Source organism: Cebus imitator, unplaced genomic scaffold, assembly GCF_001604975.1.
Source record: "Cebus imitator isolate Cc_AM_T3 unplaced genomic scaffold, Cebus_imitator-1.0 Scaffold109, whole genome shotgun sequence".
NCBI classification, from domain to species: Eukaryota; Metazoa; Chordata; class Mammalia; order Primates; family Cebidae; genus Cebus; species Cebus imitator.
In genome coordinates, this window is record NW_016107424.1 from 5,364,036 (window position 1) to 5,376,505 (window position 12,470).

General features: G+C 44.1%; 2 protein-coding genes and 1 pseudogene across 2 annotated transcripts in view; all 3 read left to right on the top strand.

Moving 5' to 3' along the window:
• The first annotated feature begins 2,975 nt into the window (after positions 1 to 2,975).
• Positions 2,976 to 12,470, top strand: part of PLEKHF2 (pleckstrin homology and FYVE domain containing 2) — a 62,657-nt gene continuing 53,162 nt past the window's right edge. Inside the window, exon 1 of the mRNA XM_037741880.1 lies at positions 2,976 to 2,998. The gene's annotated coding sequence lies outside the window, so the exon portion shown is untranslated. The remainder of the gene's footprint in view (positions 2,999 to 12,470) is intronic.
• LOC108310928 (non-histone chromosomal protein HMG-14) lies at positions 8,644 to 9,859 on the top strand. The gene has a single exon (XM_017538146.2). It carries the CDS (start codon positions 8,778 to 8,780, stop codon positions 9,078 to 9,080), a length of 303 nt encoding a protein of 100 aa, XP_017393635.1. The 5' UTR covers positions 8,644 to 8,777; the 3' UTR covers positions 9,081 to 9,859.
• On the top strand, positions 12,265 to 12,364 carry LOC119472623 (annotated as a pseudogene).

A 12,470-nucleotide genomic window follows, 5' to 3' on the forward strand; every position in this document is an offset into this window, starting at 1 on the left:
CTTCTACAGGCTGTGTTGTCATAACTGCCTCTAGACTGGGTTATGGTGAAAATCTAGAATAATGTCCTGTCTACCCATGGCCAAAACAGGGGACTGAAAGAGAAAAACCTGACCAGGACTGAAAGAATAAAAATCAGCTAAAACTGAGAAACAAAAAAGCAGCCCTACCTTTAATCAGGCTGGGAGGACAGAGACAGGCAAAGCCGTGTGCAAAGTAAGCAGAAGACAAGGTTCGCCTCAAAGCTGTAACATGCCATAACCCTGTCTTTGAGTGATAACTGATTTGTTCCAAGGACACACCTGATGCACTTTGCTATTTTCATTTGTTAGTGTGGACACCCCATTGCTTAGACCCATGGCCCTCATGGCAGCACCAGTCCCTAGTTAATCCCTGCTTCTCCCGATCCTGTTCTCAGAAATAGCAACCCGTCCGAAATGGCCTCCTTCCCTTAAACCCTCCTCAGAATCCCTCAGTGGGAAGGCAAATCTGACAAAAGGCACTGCCTTCCTTTCTCTTGCCTCTTGAGTGCCTTCTCTCTGTGTGACCAGGTCAACACATCCTAGAATCCTTGCAGGGGTGGTGGCATCGTCATCTGAGCAAGGTGTCCATTGGGTGTATGCACCATTAGCCATTTGTGTGAGTTAGCTGGGACCAAATACAGCTTTTCTTTTCTTTCTCTTCCTTCTTTCTTTCTTTCTCTTTTTCTCTTTCTCTCTCTCTCTTTCTCTTTCTTTCCTTCCTTCCTTCCTTCCTTCCTTCCTTCCTTCCTTCCTTCCTTTCTTTCTTTCTTTCTTTCTTTCTTTCTTTCTTTCTTTCTTTCTTTCTTTCTTTCTTCCTTTCTTCCTTTCTTTCTTCTTTCTGCATGGTGCATATTTATTGTAAACATTTCAAAAATACAGGAATAGAAAAAGTTTAAAGTGGTGGATACACACACACAGGCACTCTTGTTCTTAAACAGTACCAACGTAGGAAAGGCCCAGAAAGATCTGCAAATACAGCTTTTCATACTCGCATCTTCTGTTTTCTCTTTCTTGTAGTGGTTTCCCCACCCCACCTGCTGACCGCTTCTTACACATTTACAGGCATCCCCAAGGAATTTTTTTTATCCCCATATCTGTGATTGCTCCGTTCTTGGAGTAAAAGGCTCTGTTTCCTCAAGACTGAAGTTCCCCCTTATTATTATTTTTATTATTTTGGAGATGGCGTCTTGCTCTGTTGCTCAGGCTGGAGTGCAGTGGCATGGTCTTGGCTCACTGCAGCTTCAGCCTCCAGGGTTCCAATGATTTTCCTGCCTCAGCCTCCTGGGTAGCTGGGATTACAGGCGCACGCCACCATGCCCCACTAATTTTTTTTATTTTCAGTAGGGGTTAAGTTTTTTCATGTTGGCCAGGCTGGTCTTGAACTCCTGACCTCAGGTGATTTGCCCGCCTCAGCCTCCCAAAGTGCTGGGATTATAGGTGTGAGCCACCACTCCTGGCTAGTTCTCTGGGACTTTTTCTCATCCCATCATTTGGCGTAGCAATTGTTCTTTTGTATTTTTCTGGCTGCTGGTGCATTTCTCTACCTGCTTCCTGCATCCATGCCTTTCATTTAAACTTCCATATAGCCAGAACTCTATTTGCAGGATAAAACCTTTCTTTGGCTTCCTCCTTTCCAAAAGCACTTTTATTTTAAAACATTTAATGACATTTCTCACCATTCTGTGCCTCCATGAAAAGAGATCCCAATTTCCTTCACTCGTCCTTCTATTTTATTTTTCATTTCCTTCTGTTCAAATGCGTGGTTGCTAACATGCTGGGTCAAGCTGACCCATCACCCAGTTTTTGAGACCTTCATTGCCACTGTCACCATAGAACCACAGTGTCTTCCCTGGTACATTTCACAACTTTCAGTCTTGCTCATGCCCTTCAGAGCTGGGGAGTGGCACACATACAATTGCAACAAAACCCACTGTTTCTCAAGATCCCCTCTTTCTCCAGCTAATTGTGGAAACTTCAGCCTCTACCCGCCCAATCAGGGTGTTTCCCGATAGCAGAGGAGAAGCAGCTCATAAACCCTCCTTGGCAGCACCGAAGACTAGCTGACCCTGTAGATGCAGCACTGGGCCTGGCACCTTGGGTCAGCTGCTCACTACCCCCATGGAGTCATCCACAGTCAGGTGCCTGCACTGCAGCTGCTGTGATGCTTGAGGCACTGCCTGCAGACCTTGTGGCTGCAAGGACCATACTGTCTCGGGCGTCCACCTGGGCTCACAGCCTCCCACAGGCTGCCTCTCATCTCTGCCACAGCTATGCCCATCCTGGGCCCCTAGAGTCCTGGCAGTGCTGGAAGGGGACAGACATGCTCATTGGATGGGGTCCTAATGTGAGGCTGCCCTTGTCCACTCTGGATTCTTTCCATATTCCCTCTAGAAATGGTAACCAGAAGGATCAAAAAACTTGGAGTCCAATGTTGGAGGGCAGGAAACATCCAACACTGGAGAAAAGTGTGGGCCGGGAAGCTGGGGCAGTCTCTCTTTTCATGTTTTTCTGCCTACTTTATATTTGCTGGCAGCTGATTAGATTGTGCCCACCAGGATTGAGGGTGGATCTGCCTTCCCCAGACCACTGACTGAAATGTTCATCTCTTTTGGCAACACCCTCACAGACACACCCAGTAAAACACTTTGTATCCTTCAATCCAATCAAGTTGACTGACTCTCAGTATTAACCATTATACCTTCCTAATATTAAACAATCAACAAGAGGGAGCAGTAAGAAACCAGGGGTAGACGATAGAGGAAATGAGAGAACCATGACTCAACTTTATCTGAAGCCTGTAGTGAAGAAAAGCAGGGAGGGAAGAGCAGAAGTTTCATCATAAAGAATCTTGCGTCTCCAAGAAAGGAGAAACGTTGGAACATAGAGCTAGAGACAAGGAAAGACATGAGATAAAGGCAGAACCCAAGAAGTCAAAAACAAGAGAAGGGAGAGCCCAGACCATGAACTGAAGAATGAGGTAAGCACAATCATACAACTACTCACGTTATAATACTTGAGTAGCAAGTGCGGGCATGCTAGGTAAGTGGCCTTGGAAAGCAAAATTCTAGAGTCAGAAAGAGGGGGACCCTGATTTGATACAGAGAGGCCACTTCCTGTGCACAGAGGCAGCTGTGCGGTTCTCCCCACAACCGGTGATTTGGGAAGGGGCCACACTGAATATAGTCTGAAATATAAGTATCACCCACCTTAAGGTGTCTCGGCCTCCCAAAGTAGTAGGATTACAGGTGTGAGCCACTGCCCCTGGCCCCCTATGACGTACTTTGATTCCACACTAATTATCTCCAGGCCAAACCCCAAACTGATCAGCATTTTTTCTAGAGCTATTTAATATCTCATGAAACCTTTTAAGGGCAATACAAAGTCCTATATCCATTCTCACGTTTGCAGAAATAGTATCCAGAATAAATCCAGTTTCTCTACTGATCGGCAATTTCATGGGAACATTTGTCCCTAAGAATCTGAATTATAGAAAACATATGTCGAGTTCCCTGAGTCAGTTTCACTGAATTCATAACCATAGTGCTCATCCTATGCTTTTTTCTTTTTTTTAATTTTTAAAATTTTTGTTTTGCGCCCCTCCCTTCCTCCCCATCCTCTGCTTTTCACTGGGTAGCTCTTCTAATCCCTTGGGAGTGTGAGAGGTGGGTGGGCGGGGTAACGCCGTAACTTGGGTTCTAGAGTCCGCCTTGGTGTGTCTGCATTCTGACCCACCACTAGTTTCAGGACTGTGAACAATCTACTTTATCTATGTCTTGGGTTCCTCATCAGCAAAATCAGGATGATCATATCTTTCTTTGGAGTTGTGAGAAAGAAAATAAACTCCTTATTTGAGGAATGCAGGACCCCTTTCATTATCAGGCCCAGAGAAGCACTGAAACATGACAATGTATGACAGAAGTCATGTCTCACTGTCCCTTGAACTAAATTATTTCTTGAAGCCACTTGCTTATGTGAGATCTAGGTTAGCTGATGTCAAGATGCCTTAAAATTGATGCAAGATGCTGGGCCAGGCACAGTGGCTCACTCCTGTAATTCCTGCACTTTGGGAGGCTGAGAGAGCAGGATCACCTGAGGTCTGGAGTTCGAGACCAGCCTGACCAACATGGACAAACCCCGTCTCTACTAAAAATACCAAATTAGCTGGGCACGGTGGTGCATGCCTGTAATCCCAGATACTTGGAAGGCTGAGGCAGGAGAATCACTTGAGCCTAGGAGGCAGAGGTTGTGGTGAGTCAAGATCTCGCCATCGCACTCCAGCCTGCAACAAGAGTGAAACTCCTCCAAGGCAACTTGGAAGTGTCCTGGGCTACAGTCCTTAATCCTGGCCCAAATAAACCATATTAATTTTGCCTCAGGTTCTTTCCTTAGGTCAACAGCTGGGTGGCTTAGATGAGATAATATAGCAATGTCCTTAAAACAATTCTTAACACATAGTAGCTAGTGGTATGATTGCCACACATCCTCCCTGCGAAGGGTTCACAGTTGTTCTTCCCTCACTTAATTAGCTACCTTATTTTCTTTTGTTTTCTCTTTCTTAAGACTTCTTTCCTTCCCTCCCTCCCTGCCTCCCTCCCTTCCTTCCTTTGAGACAGAGTCTCAGTCTGTCGCTCAGGCTGGAGTGCAGTGGCATGATCTAGGCTCACTGCAACCTCTGCCTCTGGGGCTCAAGCAATTCTCCTGCCTCAGCCTCTGGAGTAGCTGGGATTACAGGTGCCTGACATCACGCCCAGCTAATTTTTATATTTTTTAGTAGAGATAGGGTTTCACCATGTTGGCCAGGAAGATCAGAATGACTCCTGACCTCAGATGATCCGCCTGCCTTGGCCTCCCAAAGTGTTGGGATTACAGGCATGAGCCACTGCATCCGGCCTCATTCTTTTTTTCTTTCTTTTTTTTTCCCCCCTAGAGACAGGGTCTCTGTCTGTCACCCAGGCTGGAGTGCAGTGGCATGACCATGGCTCACGGCAACTTCGAGCTCCTTGGTCCAAGACATCCTACTGCATCACCTTCCTGAGTAGCTGGAACTACAGATGCACAACACCATGCCTGGCTAATTTCCTAATTTTTTGCAGAGTTAGCGGGAGATCTCTCTATGTTGCCCAGGCAGGTCTTGAACCACTGGCCTCAAACTGTCTTCCCACCTCAGCCTTCCAAAGCGAGGTGGCCACCATGCCTGGCTCACATTTTTCTATTGATCCTCTCCTAAGTTTGTTTGTTGGCACCCAACAGATACTAACCATCACGAAGTTAGATGGGAGAGAGATTAAAAAAAAAGAAAAAGATGTGGACTCCATAGGTTTGAGTTTGACCCATGGTTGTAGAAGATTCTTTCCCTCTCACAGGCAGGCATCTATGATTAATTTTCACAGTGTGCCTCGGGGGTGAAAAAGGAAAAAATCTGGTGATTTGACCAATCCAGAGATGAGGGTGAAGCTAGCTAGGATGACCGTCACCTCAGTATTGCTGGGGAAGGAAGGATGTGAGGGCTGGGTGGGACACAAGTCATCCGAGTGGGGAAAGGGATCCAGGTCATTAATCCTCGGCTACTCTCAGTGCCCAGTGGCCTCCTCTCAACCAAGTGGTAATCCAAAGGCAATTAACCCTGAACCCCAGGGTGGAGTGCAGGGGCAGCCAGCACACCTGGGACCGGCTCAGTCTGGCCTGAGGCTGTTAAATCCCTTGGGGCTGATTGTTCCTCACTCTCAATCCCTCCTAAATTCTGTTCAGTCCATGCCCATCCCACCCTCATTAACCAATGCAAGAGTTTTCTTGTGTCTAAAAAAGGTCATTTAGGTTATTTTATTTATTTTTTTAGACAAAGTCTCACTCTGTGTGTCTCCCTGGCTGGAGGGTAGTGGTGCTATCTCAGCTCACTGCAACCTTCACCACCTGGGTTCAAGTGATTCTCATGCCTCAGCCTCCCAAGTAGCTGAGATTACAGGTGCTTGTCACCATGCTTGGCTAATTTTTGTATTTTTAGTAGAGATGAGGTTTTGTAATGTTGGCCAGGCTGGAACTCCTCGCCTCAAGTGATCCGCCCACCTCGGCCTCCCAAAGCATTGAGATTACAGGTGTGAACCACTGTACCCGGCTGATTTAGCTTTTTTTGAAGTTTAAAATGGATATTCCATTTATTAGTGTAACAGCTTCTAAAGCCTAGCTCCTCCTTCAGTTTTTAAGTTTAGGTTACACATCATTTGTTTAAGTGTAGCAGGTTTTAGCAATTACTGTTAAGGGGTCTTCGATACTTGGCCCAATTTACACATAGTTTAATTGCTGACAAGGGGTCAAATCAGGATGCAAGGGTTCCCCTTTATTTAGAAGGGTGTGACAGGGTCAGAAGATCGAGAGCACCCTGGCTAATATGGTGAAACCCCATCTCTACTAAAAATACAAAAAAATTAACCGGAATTAGCTGGGCATGGTGGCGCACACCTGTAGTTCAAGCTACTGGGGAGGCTGAGGCAGAAGAATTGCTTGAACCTGGGAGGTGGTTGTTGCAGCAAGCTGAGATTGTACCACTGCACTCCAGCCTGGGTGACAGAGGAGACTCGGTCTAAAAAAAAAAAAAAAAAGCTGTGAAAGTTTAGGAGCTGGGGGCAGTGGAGAGAGCACTAGCTGAACAGAGACTTTGCGACAGCTAGGAGGGTGGAGACTGCCGGACACAGACGCTGCAGCCAGGACTTCAACAAAACTATTGGCCTTTTTGGGAGGTCAGGCGGAGAAGCTCTGTTTCTCAGCCACCCTGCAATATCACCTCAATGCCTGAGGTAAGTCACTGGCCAGAACTCCACAGGTCCAGATCTGAAACCACCTTTGGGTTTTATAAACAATCTAAATGACAAAAATGAATGGGAGGATGAAAGGAGCCTTTAGTTAATAGACCAAGAAACAATAGCTGATGAAAGACAGAATTAATGTCATTGAGCACACGTTGCTCATTTAGGCCTCCCTGTGCCCTGATAATGTAAAAATCACATCTCAAAGCCACATAAGTAGTAAGTAGAGGAGACTGGATTCATTCTAAAAATATTTTCAGTATGTGTGTCTTTTTAAAAACTATTAACATCTTGCGAAAGTGTTGGATCTAATTCAAAGTAGATCCTAACGCCATGTTTTCACCTGTATCATATTCTCCCAGCCCTTAGTCCACATGACTTCTTTCAAAACTGCCATACCAGGTTCATTACCTGAGTTTCTATGGGGCAAGAACATGCAAGTCTGATTTTGTGAATTTCTTACAAGGAAAACAGCAGGAAGGGGTTGGTTCTGTGTTTGCCAATTTCCTTGTAATTGACAAAGTGGAGGCAGAGAGGTAGAGTAGGCCTTCAGGGGCTAGGCAGGGACCTCTAGCAGCTCATCAGTCACCATGCTGGTGGGATCCCACCTAATGAGGCCTAGCAGGGAGTTAAGGAGAGAAGCACACTTTCTGGGCCCTTGGGCCAATGAACAGAGTCATTTGTGCATTTTTATCTCCTGCTGGAAATATACGTTATGAACTTAGAGAGAACATCCCACCTTTTCAAGCATCCTTGGGAAATTACCAAAATACAGGATGCACCTGGCCTCAGATTTCCATGTGGAGAACAGTATAGGCCCCATCCCTTGACAACAAATGAAATAAGACTAAGAATGAAGAACAAAAGACTAAATTAAGACATCTCAATTTCATGCAGCAAAAGTACACCCCTTATTGGTAACAGCCTAATTGGTGAAAGCAGATAATTGGAAACAACCGAAATGTTCAACAACAGATGTAGAATAGTATACATTAAAATACTGTTGGTTGGGCTCAGTGGCTCATGCCTGTAATACCAGCACTTTAGGAGGCCGAGGCAGGTGGATCACCTGAGGTCTGGAGTTCAAGACCAGCCTGGCCAATGTGGTAAAACCCCATCTCCACTAAAAATACAAAAATTAGCTGGGCATGGTGGCACGTGCCTGTAAGTCTAGATCCATGGGAGGCTGAGGCAGGAGAATCGCTTGAACCAGGGAGGTAGAGGTTGCAGTGAGCCAAGATCATGCCATTGCACTTTAGCCTGGGCAATAAGAGTGAAACTCCATCTCAAAAAATAAAAGTAATAAATAAACAAATAAAATATGGTTACAGAATCCATCTCTGCCTATATTGTTGGCTCTTCAGTTGAAAATTAAGCATTTAGGAGTTCTCAAATGACCTAACTTCTAAAATGCAAAGGCACTGGTGAGCTTAGGATCTGATGACTGGTCAGATACCTTGCAAATTACTCATCTGTGGCTAGTGAGGAATCTCTACACCTACTGAAACAGAGAGTAGCATGCCGCCATTTGAGGGAGATTTGTGGTTGGTTCTGGACCCCTTTGTCTGGGGTTGCTATGCAACAGTAAGAAAGGTGAGAGGAGCTTCCTTACTTTCTACAGTTCCTCATTTGTAACAGGCTTCTGTTGACAGTAGCTCATGTCTTGGTGGTGATGTTTTGATCTTGAGTTCCTTCTGCTTTCCAAAAGTGAATTTTCTTAACAGAGTAAGCAAAATGAATCTCTACTGCTACATCTGGAGCATTCCTAATTGAGGGAAAGATGGTTAGAGCAATGGATACCCCAATCTGGAGTGATCCATTTTCTTTAAAAACTGACCTCTGGCTCGGCAGCTCGGGCGGCGGGAGGAGTGGTAGCGGCCAGGCAGCCCATCTTCGCAAAGGCTTTCGGCGCGCCGCGGCCCGCGGGCACCCGGCACGCGCCTCCCCGCCGCCAGGATGCCCAAAAGGAAGGTCAGCTCCGCCGAAGGGGCGGCCAAGGAAGAGCCCAAGAGGAGATCCGCGCGGTTGTCAGCGAAACCTCCTGCAAAAGTGGAAGCGAAGCCAAAAAAGGCAGCAGCGAAGGATAAATCTTCAGACAAAAAAGTGCAAACAAAAGGGAAAAGAGGAGCAAAGGGAAAACAGGCTGAAGTGGCTAACCAAGAAACTAAAGAAGATTTACCTGCAGAAAACGGGGAAACAAAAACTGAGGAGAGTCCAGCTTCTGATGAAGCAGGAGAGAAAGAAGCCAAGTCTGATTAATAACCATATACCATGTCTTATCAGTGGTCCCTGTCTCCCTTCTTGTACAATCCAGAGGAATATTTTTATCAACTATTTTGTAAATGCAAGTTTTTTAGTAGCTCTAGAAACATTTTTAAGAAGGAGGGAATCCCACCTCATCCCACTTTTTAAGTGTAAATGCTTTTTTTTAAGAGGTGAAATCATTTTCTGGTTGTTTATTTTTTGGTACAACCAGAAAATAGTGTGGGATATTGAATTATGGGAGGCTTTAACTGTCTTGGGTGTCAGCTTAACATTCCATAGATGGGGGGTTAGTTTTTATATCCTATAATACAAAGCATATTAAATGGCAATATGGAGTCAGTCTTGCATTTAATGTCTTGAACATTTTAAATTACTTCTATTCCCATGTTTTTTAGTAGAATTGTTTCCTAAAGAAAACCACTCTGATCGTGGCTCTCCCTGTCAGAATTGTGTGCACTCTGTAACATCTTTGGTGTGATAGTCCTGTTTTCCTAATAACTTTGTTACTGTGCTGTGAACAATTAAAAATTTGAATATGTAGTGTACATGCTATTCAGTTGTGAATTGTTGGGACATATGTAACAGCTTATCAACATGTGAAGATACAGGTACTTGATAGACTCTTACGGAAAATTTGCATCTAAATTTTAAGCTGGAAAGTCACTGGAATAACTTTAAAAAGGAATTATACATGGCTTTTTAGATTTTTGTTACGTATGTTAAGAATTGTGTACAAATTGAAATGTCTGTACTGGTCTTCAATAAAATCTCAATTATGAAACAATATTTTAAAGCATGTGGATTAAGTTCTGGTTTAAATTTTATTTACAGAATTTTCACATTTGAGCCTGGCCGACATGGTGAAACCCTTACTCTACTAAAAATAAAAGAATTCGCCGGTCATGGTGGCTTGCACCTGTAGTCCCAGCTACTCGGGAGGCTGAGGCAGGAGAATCACTTGAACCTGGGAGGTGGAGGTTGTAGCGTGCCCAGATGACACCACTGCAAGCAGTGAGACCCTGTCTCAAAAAAAAAGTTCCACATTTGGTCTTCCAAAGTTCTTTAAAGAGTAAAATGTTTAGTTTTTGTTTGATGCAGTCATGAATCACTGGATACTGTCTTAAGAAACATTGTTTTATTGTGTGAACAACAGTGTGTCTTAACACAAACTTCATAGGCATGGCCCATTACATACTTAGGCTGTATGGTTGAACCTATTGCTCCTAGGCAACAGACTTAACACAGCATGTTACCGTGTGAATACTATAGGGAGTTGTAATACAATGGTAAGTATTTGTCTATGTAAACTTAGATCTGAGTATAGTAAAAGTACAGTGTTATGGGTCCATTATGTGGTTCATTGTCTGATACGTGGGACATAACTACTTGAGATAACTGCTATGTCCTTTGAAGTGCTTGACTATATTGGTTTAATGGAAGAACAATGCAGTGTCTTTTGAATTAAAGCAAATACATAATTACTAGCTCTTCGTATGTTAAAGAAAAGCACAGAGTAGGCCAGGCATGGTGGCCCACACCTGTAATCCCAGCACTTTGGGAGGCCAAGGCAGGTAGATCACCTGAGGTCAGGAATTGGAGACTAGCCCGGCCAACATGGTGAAACCGGGTCTTTACTAAGAACATAAAAATAAGGTGGGCTTGGTAGCTGGCGCCTGTAATCCCAGCTGCTCAGGAGGCTGAGGCAGGAGAATTACTTGAACCTAGGAGGTGAAGGTTGCAGCAAGCCAAGGTCACACCGTTGCTCTCCAGTCTGGGTGACAAGAGTGAAAATCTCAAAAAAAAATACAGAGTAAGCTATGACTAAATCTAGTGTGGTATGTATTTTCCTGATTTGCTTTCACATACATTGTATTCTCATTTTGCCCTTTAAGTAGTCTTTAGAGGTGATGTAGGGCAACTGTTGATTTGGCAAAAGTGGAAATGGCCAGAGATGGACCTCGCTGAGGTTATCACTAAAGGGTCCTTGGAACAATTCAAACCTCTGTACATTTGGTGTGTTTTGCCTGTGGGGTGATTAGTAGGCAAGAATCCTTTAAAAACAAGCCCTATGGGGTCATAGATCTCTGCACAGACTGCCTGAGCAGGAGTTGATAGGGAATAGTGAGGATATAGTAAAAGCAAATGCAACGACAATGACATGGGATAACCTGACAGCAAAGAAGTTCTGATAACCCGTGGGGGGTGGGAAGGGACTAGGGCCAGCTGAGTGCCGTGGTCATTACACTATGGAGGCCTGAAACAGTGATGAACAGATTTGTCTTTAATTTCCAAGTATAGGAGAATAGGTAAGTTTTTGATAAGAATTTTAACCATAGAACCCATCTGCCAGTGTTTGGTTAATTAAACTCCCCAACCTTCCCACCCCTTAGAGTGGTGATAGATGTTTTCAAATCACAGATTTTCTCAATCATTCTATACTAATTGTAATGACTATTTAAAGAAATCACTAGTTTTTCTTACAAAATAAAACAGGGAAAGGGTTTTGGTTTATAGATTGATACCAAAAAAAAAAATTGTAGAAAGCATAACAGAAGTACTTTAATTTCCTACCTGGAACTACTCTGTTAGGCTTTTCTACAGCTTTTTTTGGGGAAAGGCTTGCCTTGTTTTATCTGACCAGTTACTCGGGTGTTTGCTAGCCCTAAGGCTGCCCATTTTCCTTATTTTTTTTTTTTATCCTACCCACAGGAAGGAACACATTTTTGTGATAAACTGACTTCAACTGTCAAAGGAAAAAGTTTTTTAAAGCCACCATGGGGACTGGATGTGGCAGTCACACCAGTGCTTTGGGAGGCCAAGGTAGGAGGATTGCTTGAGTCTGAGTTCCAAATCAGCCTGGCCAGCAGCGAGACCCCATCTTTACAGAAATTTTTAAAAATTAGCTGAGCATGTGATGCATGTCTGTGGTCCCAGCTACTCAGGAGGCTGAGGCAGGAGGATCACAAGCCCAAGATTTCGAGGCTGCGGTGAGCTAAGATTGTGTCATTGCACTCTAGCCTGGGGGACGAAGATCTTGTCTCAAAAGCCACTTTGAGGTATGTTTTCTGGGATCAGTACAGAAAGTTAATCTCTTGCCCTTCAAACAGTTGACAGTACTTTTGAGTGATGAGAGTGGTTGACTGGATGTACCAATATCAGGCATTTAAAAGTATAAGGAGTGATCGCTTCGGCAGCACATATACTAAAATTGGAACGATACAGAGATTAGCGTGGCCCCTGTGCAAATTGTTTTTTTTTAATAAAAATTTAATAATAAAAAAAAGTATAAGGAAGAGAACTTCTTATCAGACAGCAATTGGTTGATTAGAAAAACTAGTGAACAAGAACCCTGCATTCTCTTGGCTTCTCAGAGATTGAGCTTGT